At 42.0% G+C, this 17,818-nt stretch overlaps 1 protein-coding gene across 10 annotated transcripts in view; it reads right to left on the bottom strand.

Annotated features, from left to right (window-relative positions):
* Nucleotides 1-430: 430 nt before the first annotated feature.
* The window catches only part of LOC147110309 (TOM1-like protein 2), a 54,497-nt gene continuing 37,109 nt past the window's right edge, over nt 431-17,818 (bottom strand). For 4 of the 10 annotated variants that reach the window (XM_086000181.1, XM_086000184.1, XM_086000187.1 and 1 more), the window contains 3 exons: nt 11,928-11,984; nt 8,390-8,426; nt 431-7,886 (listed from right to left, as the gene is read on the bottom strand). In XM_086000181.1, the coding sequence (XP_085856307.1) occupies nt 7,735-7,886; nt 8,390-8,426; nt 11,928-11,984 (246 nt within the window). In that variant the 3' untranslated portion in view covers nt 431-7,734. Of the gene's footprint in view, nt 7,887-8,178; nt 8,243-8,389; nt 8,427-11,927; nt 11,985-17,818 lie in introns of all 10 variants that reach the window. The other 6 variants (XM_086000182.1, XM_086000186.1, XM_086000191.1 and 3 more) reach the window with 3 other exon arrangements.

Raw genomic sequence — 17,818 nt, 5'->3', positions numbered from 1 at the left:
GCACAGGTTCCCAACCCCCTGCCATTTTACTTTAAACCCTCCCCAGGATGAGTCACTGCCTTCCAGAGGAAGGTAAAGGGAAAATGCCCGTGTGTGGTAATGAGAGAATACCATCACTTACCGCAATCCCTCTCCAATTCATATCTCCAACACTGTCATCTTGATGCTGTTCTCCTTCGGGTAAGTTAAACACTGTGGTTGAATGGTGCTTGAAGTATGGACACCAGATACCTTTTCGTCTCTCTCGTGCCCACAGTGTAAGATACAGGGCTAAGAACCGCTGAAACCCCCTCAATGAAACAGCAAAGCTTGAATATCTGCTAAAGACTGGATTCAAACATCAACCTTCTCGTTCAGAATACAATGCACCAGCTCCAACCGCAGGTCTGTGCCACAATTAAGCAATGAACAGAACACTAGGGCAAAAAAATAACGGGTACACACACCAGTAGTGTTTATTTATAACATTACATGCAAGGGTCAAGCACTACAGAATTTAAGCAGTAGGGACAGTTCAGTACAAACCACACATTCATACCATTCTTGCACAGATGGCTGACATAATTCACAAGTCTGCAGAAACACAAAGTCAGTGAAACGCCAGGTTACGGACAAGTATATGAGAAGTGTATTCTCGTATGTAGAAACTAAACCCAAAAAGCTAAAATTTTCATAAATAAATATTAAACCACACTCCTGTGCTGATTGACTAACATACAGGGGTTTCGCTCTTACAGCCTACACGGTTATGTATAGTGTTATATGAATGTATAATTGAAGAGGTTACACTGTTAAGCTGCATAATTTTGAGTTGGTTATATGTATACCGAGCCTTTGTAAAAAGCAATCACTTCCCTGCAGTAACAACCCACCATCGAATGTCAATGATGATCATGAACCTTACTTGTAATGAACGAGATCCCGGATCTAAACCGGGTTAATACTTTAATTCATCCCCCTCCTGTTTTCATTTACTAAAAGGGAAAACTTGAGAACTGATAGTTCGAGAAAATTAATTTTTAAAAATGGATAGCTAAACACTCCTTGCACTGGGACAGCTTCATTAAAGAAGTACGGGTGCTTATTTATGAAGGGTCAAGCCTTTCCTGACAGAATTATGTGGGACATTGGAGTCTGAGGTTGCATTTACACTGCAGCTTCTGGTCGGGGATCACTACAGTTTGGACTTTAGTCAAGTAGTACCCTGATTAATTCTCTGCTGCCCAGGAGCGACTGCACATGCATGCTTATGGTAACTCCAAATGTGTGTGCAGAGGAAGAAGTAAAACCCCTGGCCAGACCTGTCCAAATGAACACCCTCAAATAGAAATAGGTTTTATTTCACAATCTGGCTGGTTAAGCCAGGAGTTACAAGGACAATATACCTCTTCACAAAAATGGGAAAAAATGCACACCAAAATCTATCGTCTATAATTTTAAGCCTCATAGTAAAAAAAAAAAAACAGGATTACACACCTGGAGGCAGTGAGTGTGCATTAAATGCCACTGGGGAAGAGTTAAGAAGCCACAATAATTTTTATATGTTCGGGGGAGGGGGGGGGCGGGGGTGGTGGAAGAAGAGTGTTCACTGCAGTCTGTTTGGGGAAGGAGGGGTGGGGGGAATTTCACACTGCAGTCCCTCCTCATCCTCTTCTAAACTTAACTAAACAAGTGGAATAACATATCACATCATCACATCTTTGATGTTCTTTAGTTACTGAGCATTTGTAAATGATTTTATTCATTAGTAAATAATTACAGTTTATACATTTGTTTCCCCATTTACACATCCTGACAAAGAACATTGTGATTAGACGTAACATCTAAAGCAACAGTTCATCATGTGGGGGGAGGGAAAGTGTGTTACTTTTGGATATCTGAGCACTCCATTCTCCCTTGGAATTCTGGACGATCAAATACTCCCACTGGATCCAATCCAGTTCAGAACTCCCTTTGCACTGCCCTGCCAAGTCAACCCCATCTTCAGAAAAGAACCCCCTACCAGCTAACGTTTCCATCCGCCTCACCTACAATCTACGTGCTGTTTTTTTGGTTGGGGGGGGAAGGTGGTGGTGGTGGTGTAGGGAAGGATTGTGTTGCAGCTTGGTGACTATTTTGAATAGGGTGTCCAATCGATATTCATTTTGCTTATTACCGGTAACAGTCATATCCATCTCTTCCCCCCACCCCACCCCCCAAATCCAGAGGAGAAAGGGAAGTATGCTACTCAGTACCCAATAAGAAACAACGCTTTTTGTCCCAACTCATCCACAGGACAATGTTCTCTGGCTAAGCAGCATTTCTGAATAAGGTTATAAATGGTGAACAGTAAAATGAATTTTAGACACTGGTGTATGTTTTTGTTTTAAGGAAGTCACAAGACACAAGTGAACAATTTAGTTCCATATTTACAATGTTTATCCCACATTATCGTCTCATTACATTACGTTCAGTGGTTAGTAACGATAACCAATCGTTATTTGCAGTATTGGTAATCCTTGTATTTTAACAGTAGCTGAAAATTTACAGTAGATTTAAGGTACCAACTCAAGAAATGTGTATCTCAACAGATAAAAATGAAAGAAAACCCCAAACCATCTAACCATTTTCCAAGCTGAAAGGCTGGCATCGAAAACTCACCACTGCACTCATGAGGATTTGCGAAAGTACATTTTAACTGTTCCAAAATGCTCACATTTTCAACCTATTCCTTTAACAAGCACTCGATTGAAGTGATTTGCAAATCAGAAGGACTTTTCTGCTACGTACTATGCAAATGGCAACACCTAGAGGGGCTATGACTAAGGAGGCAACGTTAACTCCATTCGCTTGATGTCATTAGTAATTACTACACCGTTTGAGATGATCAGATAGGTGTTACTAAACACCATTGATCGAAAGGAGTTTAATGCTACAAGTGTCACTGTTACACACTATACTACCCTACAATAACAGAAACAGTACATTTGAATTCCATTGTAGCTAGTTGCTTGTGCACATCACATTTTTGTTACATTAACATGTTTGGCAGGCTATCAAATTATACATACCTTATACTACCAACACATTGTCTACTTATCAAAGTATCATTGAGAATTTTTTTTGTAACCGAGTTATTTTTTTTTACAATAAATCCATTGAACTGTACATTAATATTTAACAGTTACTAACCTCTTTATACACATTTGAACAGCGTTCCTCCAGGATGGTATAATACTCTATCTAGATCTGCAGGGCTGTTTTTCCAGCTTTTTTTCCCTATAATCATTACTTTACAGTGATGTAATGTTATGGGAAGGAAACTGAAGCAACTCGATTTCTTTTTAAGCTCCTGGACAGCTCATGTGGCTGAGCGCTTAATTCGCAAACCGGGGAGTAGATTATGCATCCCATGCCAATTTAATCCACCCCACTCACCCGGAAAGGGGAAAGAAACGAGGTTGCGTTCTAAATCATCCCTCAGCTCAACTGAGAGATGGAGCAAACTTGTAGATGGGGAGTAAAGAATCTGCACTGATCAAAACGGCTCCAAGGCCTCAGTTTAACAGATCTGGATGGGATCAAACAATATTCACACCGTCACTGTGGTGATTCCTTCTGCTGCTTTATTAGCTTTGACCCATTTTTCCAGAAGTTACATCACCCATGCCCCTCAAAACATTAACTAGGACGCACAAAAAGCTGAGCAACGTACACCTGGATCCTTTGAGTCTGGGACGCAACAAACAGAGCTTCTACCAGCAAAGCCTGTTAATGTTATTTGGACAATTTTTAATTGGAAAAAGCTCTGCAAAGAGATCTCGCAACTTCCCTAATCCTAATCCCTTTCATATTATAAAGGTGCTTAATATAAGTAACCACATGGCCCTCCTTAGTGTTTGTATTTCTACGGTGAAATAGACCCAAGTCCGAAAACCCAACACAACTCTAACTTAACAGCCATAGTGTTCAACAACAGACCAGTACCTGAAACACTGGTGCCTCAGCTATGAAAAACACAACAAGACCAGCGAGTTAGATACTCACATAACTACAGTTTGTCAGTCTTACAACAGTTCTTGATGGGTCTGAGCACTGATCAATAGAAGGAAAAAAAAACCTTGGATTTATTTTTATTACTAAGCTTAGTAATTCTGGATTGTGAAAAATATGATTCACGAGTTGATTTTTCATTACAAAAGGAGGACACTACTAACCACCTAACCATGCATAACATACATATACTAACCCATACCATACACAGATACATATACTTTTAATTGCAATGCAAGCCAGACACTGAATCATCACACAACTGCATTAATTTGTGTATGAGGGTATAGACTCAATAACTGAGATTCTGAATTATTTTGTTTTACTTTGTATTGTTCGGTGTTCAAAATATTCTGGCAATGAAGAATATTTAGGGCATGAGAATGTGTAAAACAGTAAAGGTAACATTTAAAATAGTTCAAATAAAACAGAAAATGCTGGAAGCCCTCAGGAGGTCAGGCAGCATCTGTGGAGAGAGAAACAAGAGATAACGTTTCAGGTCGATGACCTTTCATTAGAAACGTTGATTCTTTCTCTCTCCACAGATGCTGTCTGACCAGCTGCTGAATGTTTCTAGCATTCTTTGTTTTTATTTCTGATATCCAGCATCCATAGTATTTCATTTTTGATTTAAAAATAGTTGAGAGGTTTGTGGAGAAATAAACTTTTCAAAATTATAACACTGTGAAAGGTTGGGCCTTTCATCTTCCCCACTGCTTGTCATCTTGAAGCAGCATTTGGCAAACCTGGCTGTCGACAAAAATTGGTCAAATTACATTAAATGCAGCACTGCGTCAGTGGTGAGAAAAATTATGGACTGCTCTTTACCCACCCCACAGGACAAGGAATATGACAGTGAAGTGGGCCAAGTCTGTATCTTACAATGAACAAACAGGTGAATGTAAAAATGGAGCCAGCAGATGCAGTTGCCACGGAGCTAGGTGTGTGAAGTTGCAGTGATGAATTGTTTCACCACATGAACCTCACTCTCCCACAATCCGAACTACAGAAGCACCAAATGTAAAAGCACCTGCAGATGTTAAATGGCTTCCTGGATTTACAAGGTGGGGGGTGGGCAAGAGGGGGAAATCGAAAAGGTTCTTAGTGTATTAGACAAAGAAGGTAGAATGCCATGGATTTTTCAGGAAATAAATTTAAGTGCCAGAGGCAGCGTTATTCATTAGACTGAACAACAATAACTTGCATTTAAATAGCGCCTTTAATGTAGGAAAACATCCCAAGGAATGTAATAAGACAAAAATTGCCTCCAAGCCAAAATGAGGAGATATTAGGACAGGTGAGATAAAAGCTTGGTAAGTTTCAAGTAGGCTCTGACAGGAGGAGAGAGAGGTGAAGTGGTGGACAGGTTTAGGGGGAGAATTCCAGAGCTTAGGGCCCAGATGGCTGCATCCAGTGTTGTCACTCGACATATTTAGGACACTGCTACCAATAGACTAGGGGGGAAAAATAAAAAACTTTCAGCCAATGCACTTTAATGTGTGAAACTCTTACTTCATCAGCTCAACTTGCTCCCACCATCAATGACCAATACTTCACCCTTTTTGCTTTGAAGTTCAAAATACTCACTGTAGAAACAACCCACATTTGGGAAAGAGAAAATCTCTAATTGCTGTGCTGGTGTTTTTCCACAGTTCCAAGGGGCACCGTAGAAAAAATTCATACCAATCGTTAACTTTTACTGAAATCTTAGTGATACCACTGGAATATATAATTACCAGCTTTTAGCAGCACACCTTTCCTCAGGTACTGTTATCACTATACAAACTGGGGAAAAAAAAGAGAAAGCCTGAAAGCATGTCAAAATATAAAAGGCATTAGGGCCATCATCAACAGCAAGATAATGCATTAAATACTCCAACATTCTACCTACATCACTTGTCGCTCTTACTACTGTGACGGTCACCTTATGGTCAACTCATTCAAAGGACAAATGTACGGCTGGAGTTGCCAAAGCATTGAACTTCAAAAAATACACACAGGTCTGATCCTAGCACCAAAGGACTGAGGTGCAGGAAAAGGCTCTGACTCTCCAGCCTTGAAAAGAGGTGACTGAGAGGGGACCTTATAGAAAATAGAGAAGGCAAATCTGGTGCACAGCTACGGGACAAGGAGACAGGGATACAAAATGGTAAAGGCAGGTTCAGGACTGAGGTCAGGAAGCACTTAATGAGTGATTAATATTTGGAATTGTCTTTCAGATATGGAGGACAAAACTCTGGCCTCATCATTCAAGAGACAGTTAGATGCTGCGGCAGTAGGGCTCTACGTTTTTATGGAAAAGTGAGCTCGATGGAATGAATGGCCTCCCTTCCCTGTACATAGCTCATTTAAACTTGACGGTAGAAGTGGCACAGACCTACATTCTGTCTTATCCCCACCAAACAAACCTGAAGTAAGCAGCAGGATTTACATAGGCCTGACTTCAGGAGGTGGACTACTTCTCAGTGAAGCCTCCCTGTGTAAATGGTTATCTTGTCTAACAACCTATAACCGTGCCTTCTAGGGATTGATGAGTCTTTTCAACAGTGGCTCCAGGAAAATAACACAGCTCCTAGGCAATGTTCCTTTTAAGCTGCGTGGCCGGATAATGGAAAAGGTCCCGTGCTGGTCGCTCTCCGGCTTCTCCATTGTAAATACTGCGCATGCGCTGAAATTTAAAGGAACAGAGCACTAAAAGAAACAGGCCGGCAGAACAAAGCGTAGCTTACAGGGAACACTGCTCCTAGGTAGCACAAACATGCTTTTCAGTTACTCTAAAATCGTCAGCCCCGGACACACACCAGGATAGTAGGGTTTAACTAAATAAAACAAGACCACACACATACACACAAAATCCAGAAATTGCCAACTCACCACTTGGCTTCATAGAACGCACGCACAAGTGACTACTCGCGCAACAATCAGTATCTTCTCTTGGGCTACATCAGAGTTCATACTGCATTTAATGCATATTTCCCAGTGCAGTTCTAGCTGCAGCACACTGCATTTTAGTGTTACACGTGTAATACAATTACTATAGTTCAATACACTAAACTATAGATTAGAATAAACTTCAGAATTTCTCTAATGTCTCTTATAATACAGACAGCTTCTAAGATACCTATTGCACTGTACAAGGTGCCACGTCCCAACAGCACGAACTCTGGCCAGAGGAACTAGTTTACTATAAGATTAAAAAAAAATTTAATTTATTTTTTTAAAAAGCACACTTGTTGAAATGTTATTGTTTTAAGAATGAACATTTTGTAATAATGCCAAAGCAGCCAGTTTTTTCAATTCCCTTTGGCGAGACACAGGTTAACCAGAAAGTAGGTCCTTTGGGCTCGTACTGTTCCAGGAGGTAGTGGGTTTAAAACAATATATAATCATGAACTGCAGGGACATGTTGCATGTCTAGCTATATATGCACATAATACGTTGTACTGTGGAAAACGTTAAAAGCCAGTGGTTTGAAGAAAAAAAAAGCAGTCTGTCAGTTTTAAACCAAAGAGTGCACACCAAAATAAGGCAGTTTATGAATTAGTGAGTGGGGGGGGGATAAAGGAAATGCACAAAATACCTCAAGTGCATCACCAGCTGCATATTGAGAAGCCATAGCAAACTGTACAGCAGCAGCACCCTGCCCAATAACAGATGAACCACACCCACATACATACACGCAAAAAAACACACGCATGTTATTTACAAAGCGAAGAGGACATCCTTGGAACGGTCCGGTTTCTTTACACTTGCAGCAGGCACTGGTGGAGGGGTGGAGTTGCTCGAGGGAGGGGAGGGCAGGTTTGGGACTCTCTCTGCTGCTTTCGCTCTTTCTTCCAAAAATTTTTCAAATTCTGAAAAAAAAAGTATGTATATATATATAAAACCCACGCAAGATTTGATGTGCTCTTGAAGACAGCTAGCTCTTTCTTGTTGGTTCAACCCGTTGCCATGCATCATCCCTCAGTGAGAACATGGGCAGGTGACCTGCTCCCACGCCACTGCAAATGTCCCTCAAGGCAGCTGCCAGAGGGCACGGGAGAGTCGCCCAGTGAGACTCACCTGCCAGTTTTCCTTCCCTTTGGGAAAGTGTGTTGACTCTGTTTAGCCTCTTTGCCAATGGCACAGCCAAGCCTGTGAACTCACCTCTGTGGAGAATCACCAGAGCAGCATGTTGGTGCTCCAACCTCTCCGCCCTCACTGATTATTTCTAGGGTTTATGAACAGACAACATGATAAGAAATCCTGAACGTATGTATTAACACACTTTATGAGCTTAGTATATTAAAGGCTGATCTACAACATACTGCTTTTGCTAACAAATTACAGCTATGAAGATACCAGATCAGAAACTCACCTTCACTTGTTACTCCTTCTTCTACATCATCTCCCTTCTGAAATTAAAAAGTCAGTCATTAGAACACCAGTAGCTGGCCTGCCCACAGCTAGAGGATATCCCACGGATATCAACAAAATTAGACATGTCTAGAACATTTCAGTCTAACCTCTCCCCCTCCCTCGAAAATCTGAAACAGAATTTAGTATATTTTCTTGGAAAAAAATCCGCAATTTGAGTTTTCTTTTGAATATTTAAATGACTTCTTATTACCCTCACCCTACATGATTGTTTAGAGAATGTGTGACAAAAGAATGTAATACCACCAACTGGTTCAAGGCATCCCACAAAAGCATGCACACACACATTGCAAGCAAACCAGTGTAGGTAGATTTGAGAGACTAAGTGACAACGCTAAAATTTGCAGCCACTTTTTTAAAGTAGGGATAACGTATTGAAAGCTTCTGCTTTTGGAAACCAGAGGGTAAATTTGGAGGTATTTTACAGTCTGTTATTTTCACCTTCCAAGAAGGACAAAGCAACATTGCTGGGGTACAATCTTTGTCACACATCCCTGCATGTGATCTCCACTGAGCAAGAGTACAAGGACAAACTGTTAATATTGGGGAAATGTAAGAGGGTGAGACTTGTATGATCAAAGAGAGTGAGACAAGATCAGATCTCATTTAAATGCTGTATTCTGTTCAGAGTGATCTATATTGACGCATCTCACATTTTTAAACCAGACTGAGCAAATCTCATTCCAAATGACTTATTTTGTTCCAGGGCAAGATAATGTCCCCGTGTTTATTTGTGCTCCGAAATAATGGGGGCAGGAAGCAGCAATACTGGCTGTTTCTGTGCCTCAAGCACTGTGTGAGTCACTCTTTCTCTTCCACCAACCCCCAATAAAAAAATGAAATCAACAAATCCCTTTTATTATCAGAAACTTCCAACAGGACGTGTTACAAATACCTTGGCATTAGTTTTAGGACTTTGGTCTAATTATGTTTACAATTAGCCAAAGTCAGTCTGTGAACAGTGGATGCAATACGAGGAGAAACAGGGGTTTTCACCTGGATCTCACTTTGGGGTGAGGGTGTTGTAATCTCTCTCTCTCTCACACAGGCAATTACAAGCAGATGCAATTTATGTTGCATCGATAATTAAAATCTAGGGGGGTACACAGCAACATTCATGCATGCTTTTTGAATGTCTAACTATATAGGAGTGCCTTGTATATCAGTAAGACATAATAGGATTTTTTTTAAAAGCAAAATAGTAGCCATGAAATAGGGAGAGTGAATTAAAGACTGGGACTGTAGCAGGAAATTGGGGTACAAGGATGGAAGTTATTCTAGGGCACCAATGGCTACTAGCAAATCAAATCTAGTTACACAAACCTCCCGGCTCATTCAGTTTTTAAGACAACAATGATCAATAGATATGCTGGAAACAAAACTGATTCAACACAAATAGTACAATATTTATCAGCGTGAACTCCTTTGTTCAGTTCTGCCATTAATTATTCCATACTTGAGTTTAAGGTTGGCGGGCATGTTGCCCTCTTTCGCATGCTTAAGGTTTCCTCCCAGGACACATTCTTCCTGTGGGCTTAAAAGCAGACGGATATAGCCTGTTCCCAAGCCACAGTTTTAGGTCTCCAGCCTGATTATGGCTATAATCCATCACCACTCTATACGCCGTGATTGCAATATGAGGATATTGGGCCCATATTCACCCCCAGGAAACACATGCAAGAGCAGCCCCATCATGAAAACTCTTTCCAATTTTTCCTCTCTCTCTCTCCACCCCCACAATAGAGATGCACCCGATCTCCAAAGGATTTCCCTGCAACAGCTCAGCTGGGATTGGGAACTCAGAGGAGGGTGGTGGTAGTCCAGAGTGAATGGGAGAAAAAAGACAGAGGTTAAACCTACAACTCACCACTTTGTGGTGCCACTACTAGAGATCTAATCTCCAACTGTTGTGATACATCACCCGGGAGCCAGATGTCAAATATTACTCTCCTCCACAAGACATTGCCAAAAATAATGCTCTTGCACGTCAACTTTCCCACCTGCCCCCAGAGTGTGCACCCAATTTACAACTGAATTGTAACTTTCTGATAATTCAAACAAATATTTTAATATGCATTACCTTGATTACAGAATGAGCTACACAGAATTTTTAAATCTGTATTAGCACATCTACTCTCCTAGAATAAAGCAGGCTGCAACAGTGTGAATCACTCAAAAGAGATGTCAATACTAAAATGAGGTAAGTTGGGTTTATTCTGGGGACTTGGGCTTATCCCCTGAATTAATGACCCCTTGGTTTAAACTCACATGGTGATCGGGACAATGTAACACATTATGTGACGCAGATATATTTTAAAATCCACTTCCCCTATCTCTATATCCCCATGGCACAGCTTCTTCCTGGGGTACAATTCCACAGGCACCAAGAGCCTTCCAGTACCTCACCCAAAAGGCCATGGCTTCATGCCTCGCTCCATATCAATCGACTATTTCATCATGGAATCCATCACAGTTGAACCAGATCCTGTTTACAATGAACTTCCACACACATGCACTTTCCAGGAGTCGATGGATAGGAGTCAGGAACCCTGTTTAATCCCTAACTCTGGGGTGCGGAGGCCAATTCTAGCCCCCCACCCCCAATAGCTGAAATCAGAATCAACTTTCTGATCATTACTGGCTCCAGTTCTGAAAGTATTGTGCACAATACATCTCGGATCAGATTAAATCTCTCCGATTAGATTACGTCAGCACTTCAAGCCTCTGCTTTTTTGTTTTGAAGCAATTATATTGCCAAAGCACCATGCACAATTGTCAATCAGCAGCTCTTTGGACCGGACATAAACGGGACCTTTGTTTACAAAATAATGAAATTTTAACTTTGAAAAAAATCCAAATAATAATTTCCCCCGCCCAATGGACTGTACAATTTTTTGATTTGTTGAGTGGTGCTGATTTATACAATTAAATCAAGCGGGAGCCCACAGCATTTTGCAACAAGAAAAATTGGTCTGCAGTAGGAAATATTTCAATACTCAATTGTGCAAATGCACTGGAGCCAGTAAGCAAATTAATTTGGTATTTCTATAGATCTCACTTCTTCTCTCCCCCTTCCCCCCACAGCACAGCCCATAATTTCTCCTGGAGACATCATGAACACTGTAGATTGGTCTTCCGGAATGCACACACATGGCAGGGGCAGACTTCCCCATTCCCTACAGACAGCTGGGCAAAATTCCAGCGAGTGACCGGACATCCTTTTGCAGACCAATACTTAAAGAACAGGATGTAATTCAAATCGTAAGTCTATGTATTTCACATTCTAGTGAATTTTAGTTCTTTTTTTTAATAAAAAGGGAGGAAGGAAAAAAAACACAATTTTACTAGAAGCACCATTCATGATGTGTATTCACTCCTGATGTAGCAAGTGGGTGAGGGGGGTGGGGGGAAGGAAGAGAAAAAAGTGGTAGTGAGAAAAGTTCAAACCAAAACAAAAAAAAAAGCAAAAAGCCCCTCACCACGTCAGTGCTGAGCCATTCTTCAACGTCGTCCATGAGAGACTGTGCGACAGGAATCTACACAGCGACGGGCAAACCAAAGCGGACAACCAAAGTACAACACAACACAGAAAATAGAACAAAACTTAAAATGGGAATGCAAAAATTCAAAATATATTTTAAAAAAAGGATAACACTGCACAGTAATATAAACACAGCAATAACAGGATTTATATTAAAAACACACCAAGATCCAGCTATGAAAATGGAATGTACATGAACCAACGAATGGCATCTTTTAGAGAGACGCACACAGAGCGGACCCTCATAATGAGGAATACGTTCGAGAAAACATTTTATATGGCTACTCTTTTTAAAAAAAGTTTTCTTCAGAAAAGAGAATGGCTTCACAAAATATATATATCCATTCAGTATTTATATGAGAATATATGGTCGCCATCAGTACACGTGTGGGGAGCAGCGCATTGATTGGGAGCTGGGATGCTTTGCCAATAGTCCGTGGGGGTTTAGTTGTGTTGGGGGATATCGAGTCCCCTGCCGTCTTAATGATGGGCTTTCTAGAATTAGGTCATTGCTCTTGGTGTTAGCTTGTAGCTTTGTTCCGGGGAATGGCCCCGAGTTGCAGGTGGAGTCTGTGTTATAAGGGTCAATCAATCAGTGCACACTCCTAAAGGGAATGCGAGTGGTACAGCACTTTGAGGCTCTAAAAATACCGTGCATGGCATGCACTCTCAGATCCCCACACAGCGAGGTTCCAATGTCAGCCATGATGTTTGGAGAGGCATGATGGAGCACTAAGGCACTTTCTGACAGAAAGGGGGCAATTTCTGTTAAAAAAGTGAGCAAATTAGAAGAGAATGGGCTACAAATTCAGTGCATTTGCACCTTCTGTTCGTGCCTCGGGGGGCGCTAACGGGTCGCAAACGACTTTTCGCCCGGGCGCGGCTAATGACTCCCGCTAAATTCAGCAGGAGTTTAGCGGTGGCGGTAACTGGTAGCGCCCCGCTCCACTGGCAATGACGACTTCATCACTGTGTGCAGTGCCCCGTTTTCACCCCGCTTGCAAAATTGGCCTGCGTCCCCGGAATCTGCAGCAGGCGATGATAGCGACCGATTCAGGGGGCAGCAATGGAGCAACAGGAGGCTTGCGGGGTAAGTAAAGGGGAGGTGGTGGGCGGGGAAAAGTTTAAAAAAAATAAAATAAAATCGACAGACTTAGTTGTCGCAGCCCGTTGCGTCTTTCAATGCGGGGTCAGTGCTGTGATCTGGCAGCCGGATGCTGGCACAGCACCCCGCTCCCCGGTGGTCCAGGTAAGGCCCTGCAGAGCTGTGGGCTTGGGCCCGCCCCTTTAATGAGGGGAGGAGTCCTTCCATGCGGCAGCGCTAAGTAGCCCAGTGCGTAGCGCTGCAAAACGCACCGCCCCGACAGTCGGGGTTAGCGCTCCAAGAAGGAAGTGGAGCACTTGAATTAGCGCTCCACCTCCCTCTTGGGGTACTAAAACTGAAGTTAGCAATCGCTGGCGCTATTTTTTGCCAAGCACTAAATTTAGCGCCCAGGCGATGTTAGCGACCCAAAATGGTCGCTAATGAATTTTCCCCCCAATGTGTCTAACGTCAGAACTTTGTAGTGTGGGGTGGGTTATATGGAAGTTTTACACACTTTCTCCCAAGATGGAGCCATAAACAATTATTGAAGGTTACCGCATATGCAGGTAGCTACAGTGAATGTATAGGAAAAAAACAATATATAAACTTTGTTCCAAAGATCTTAATAATCTGCTCCTCATGGAGATGAGCATCAATTCAAGAAATAGACCTCAGTGTTTAACTGTAATAAAAATACAGAGCTCTTCAAATTCAGGGAGTTTTCACTCTTATTTATCTTTTAAACAATTAGTTTACTAAGCTGTGCGAATATTAGCACATGAATGAATACGTTACCATGAAATTCCTTTTTCCGCTATTTTCATGGAGATTAACCCAATTAAAATAATTGTACACTAAAGTTTACACTGTGCCGTTTCAAGACTTGAATTACTATAGTTCTTTCATCTTGACGTTCATCATTGAAGAGGTTTTACAAAAGCAGGAATTAAACGACCATCACACAGACAAGGCTCCTTCATTCAGGATTTCAGATGCACCAAGATTTAAAGCTGCGTCGCAGCAGCACCAAGCTACAATTCATCACCGACAATGTGAAGTTGTGGTATCCCCCTTTTGCACAGCTGCACAAAATGGCAATAAGGGGACAAACACAGTGTAGGCCAGACAAATTTCTGAGCAGATCCTGCCCTGGAGGACAGAATTACCTTATTGCAATTATTCAGTATTATTGGAAAAAAAAATGAAAGCTCACAGCAATTTTTTCTTTTGCAGCCAAATCAGTGCTTCTCAAATCAATGAATTAAGATTTTGGCGGTGAAACTGGTCTTGGGCTGTAAGACGAAACTCGCTGATAGTCCGTTTTACACGACGCTCAATTGTCTTTTCCATCGACTTCAATGCAGCATAAAATGGACTGCCGATTCGCTAGGGGCGCGTTTCATGCTACTGGCCAAGGCCAATTTCACCACCATTGAGTAGATTTGTAAGCACTTTTGAAAAATCACAGCCTACAAAAGGGGAAATTTTAGCCTTCATTCAATCGGTAGCTTTAGCTAGAGGGGACCAAAAACAAAAGGAAGCATGAGCAGTAAAGACGGGGTAAACAGCAACATGCTATTGCAGGTTGGGTACGGAATTCACCTGGCATATGAGGAACAAAAGACAGCACCAGATAGAAGATGATTCAAAAGGCCAGAGAGTTTTTGAAGCGGAAATTGTTAGTCACCACAAAGAGTTACCATTTTTGTCCCATGTTTAGCTATCACATCAGTTTAAACTCAGATTCACACCTTCCCGGGACGGCAACTTTCAACACAGCTGTTACGTCACATTAGCCACCCATTAACTTTTCTTTTGAATGGCAAAGCTTACAGATGCACTGTTCCACTTGTCAAACACTGATGTTTTTTGGTGAGGGTATCAAACGATCAAGGGTTATGGAATCTCTTCCTCCCCCCACCCCGGCAACCCCTTCCTTTCCATTCAGGTTCACACACCAGCTGTGTACCTCTGCGACCAAGAACAGTTTTAGCCCAGATCACCACCGTTATTAGCTAGATGCTTGGAGATACACAAGAGCGGCTGGTAAAAATCACCCTGCCCCATTCTCCCTCTGTTCTGTTTGTGGAGAGATGCCTGGCCTGCTCTCAGCATCTCCCAGTACAGCACTGCTGGAGATTGGGAATCCAGTGGAATGGGGAGACAAGCCTTCATCCCTGCACTCAGCACGCTGGTGCAGAACAACACCCACGTAAACACAAATTAAACTCAGTAATGAGGAAACAATAACTGGCAAGTGATCGTTGCCGCTCGAGGCCAATGAAATGTTGTGCATCCCGCAATTAAATACTAGAAACAAACACACATTCTGAATGCATGCATTCTTCAAGAATTAAATTAATTTAATTCTTTATCACTTTCACAAAATAGACCAATCTATAGCACTTGGGATAACTTAACATTATGACTGGAGCACCACTGTTTTAGATTCAAAAGGCCCAGAAAATTTGATTGAATAATTCAGGCTTTCAAATATGTTTAGACCAAGTCACATTAATTTAATTAAAAGCTTGGGTTTGTAATTAGAGCACTACAATGCACAATATTTTGAGCATATTACATGTCCCAGGTTTGTAAGGATCTGTTGTAGTCAACTTATTTATACATCATCTCCTCCCTCCCCCTTTAATTTTCTCCTCTTCTGAAGACAGTGACTGAAGCCCCCAGTGCCTCAACCAAGTGGTCCTTCTTTATGTGTGAACCTAGACATAGTGTTGGCATGCTATTCAGGCATGGGGGGCATCAAAGGCAAGTTGTGGCACCCTCAACTACTACTTCAGCTGAGACCAGCTACTGCAGAGACCAGAAATCAAACTTGGGACCTTCTGGTCTATATGGTGTAGGGTACAGAGTGCTGTGTTTACCTACTACTAGGCCATTGGTATGCTGCCACCTTAAGCAAGGCTCGTTAAAGCAATTCAACATTGTGGACTCCAGTGGACCTGATCCATTTACACTGGCTTGCAGAAGGGCACCTCCACAGTGATCTTCTTTGTACTCATACACATCACAAGGCTCTGCCCATACACACAAATATCCATTATCTATGCCATTATTCCAATTTTGTGAAGTGGATTCGGCAACAAATCCAGCCAGAGTTCACATTGTTCTGCCTTCAAATTTTTCCCAGCATAAATCCAACACTGGGGGCACAGATACTCTACCGGGACAGATTTGGAATGCAGAAGCAGCTATGGTTACACTAGCAATCGGGAATCAGATTTAGGTGTACATCAGGTTCATTGCAATGACTCCTGTATGAAGGAAATGCAAGGTCTGTGCTCGTGTGCGAGAACTGGCCCAGATTCCGTCTACGCACATGATTATGAAGAATGATCTTTTGGGAAGGAAACAAAAAAAGTCCAATTTAAATTACACTGTTGAATTGTGAAGAACACAGCATCACTGAATATAAAGCAGAAAGAGGTGAGAGCTAGAGAAGCTGAGGGCTGATTAATGATAGGAGTGGGGAAGATAAAGATACCTGGGCCATAGTCATACGACACAGGGGAGTAGAAAACAAAATAGGTTGCAATCAAATACAACAGGAAATAACATTTTTTCCCCCCAAATATGAGAAATGTATTGTTAATTATTATTGAAATAATGTAAAATATGTTATTTTATTTATTTACTACTAGGACTGAGACAATTAGTAGGCTTAACACAGTTAATAAATACGATGTTAAAAGGAATCTTGTTAAATTATATTCCAAACTGGGTAGTAAAAGACCAATTGATTCATAGCCTAAATCAGAAGATGACTGCAATCACTGCACAAAATGAATGTGGAGAGCAGGGTGCCCAACACAAAGTCTGGCAAAGAACATTCTCTCCTCCCCCTCAGAAAAATGAACATAGGTTTCTGCATTTTCTGTTGGCTAATCTGCACCCGACAGTTGACTTTTATTAGTTTTCCCAAATATCTATGCACTCGGATAAGAGCCTGTTTGTTGGTCTTTATGGTTCTATGTGAAATGAGTTTGGGTAGTCCTTAGTGGGCATGGGCGGACAGCACAAGGCTCCCTGTAATGCGTCAGCTGTGGCTCAGTTGGTAGCACTCTCGCCTCGGAGTCAGAAGGTTGTGAGTTCAGAGGAGACATTAAGCCAACGTCCCCGTTTAATGTCTCAAGTGGATGTAGAAGATCCCGTGGCACTATTTCGAAGAAGAGCAGCGGAGTTACCCCCGGTGTCCTTGGTCAATATTTATCCCTCAATCAACATCACAAAAAAATCAGATTATCTGGTCATTATCACACTGCTGTTTGTGGGAGCTTGCTGTGTGCAAATTGGCTTCCGCGTTTCCTACATTACACGGGGGGAGGAAGAAGAATGGAAGAGCAATAGTGGTAGGGGATTCGATAGTTAGGGGAACAGACAGGTGTTTCTGCGGCCATAGACGGGTCTCCAGGATGGCATGTTGCCTCCCTGGTGCCAGGGTCAAGGATGTCACCAAGCAGCTGCAGGGCATTCTGGGGGGGGAAGAGGGTGAACAGCCAGAGGTCATGGTCCATATCGGTACCAAAGACATAGGCAGAAAGAGGGATGAGGTCCTGCAAGCAGTTTAGGGAGCTAGGAGAGAGATTAAAAAACAGAACCTCAAAGGTAGTAATCTCCAGATTACTCCCGGTGCCACATTCTAGTGAGTACAGGAATAGGAGGATAGAACAGATGAATGAGTGGCTGGAGAGATGGTGCAGGAGGGAGGGCTTTAGATTCCTGAG

This window comes from Somniosus microcephalus, chromosome 11 (assembly GCF_052327205.1).
Source record: "Somniosus microcephalus isolate GS21.2 chromosome 11, FLI_Smic_1.0, whole genome shotgun sequence".
NCBI classification, from domain to species: Eukaryota; Metazoa; Chordata; class Chondrichthyes; order Squaliformes; family Somniosidae; genus Somniosus; species Somniosus microcephalus.
The sequence above is the reverse complement of the archived record's forward strand: the minus strand, read 5'-3'. Positions and strand labels throughout refer to the sequence as shown.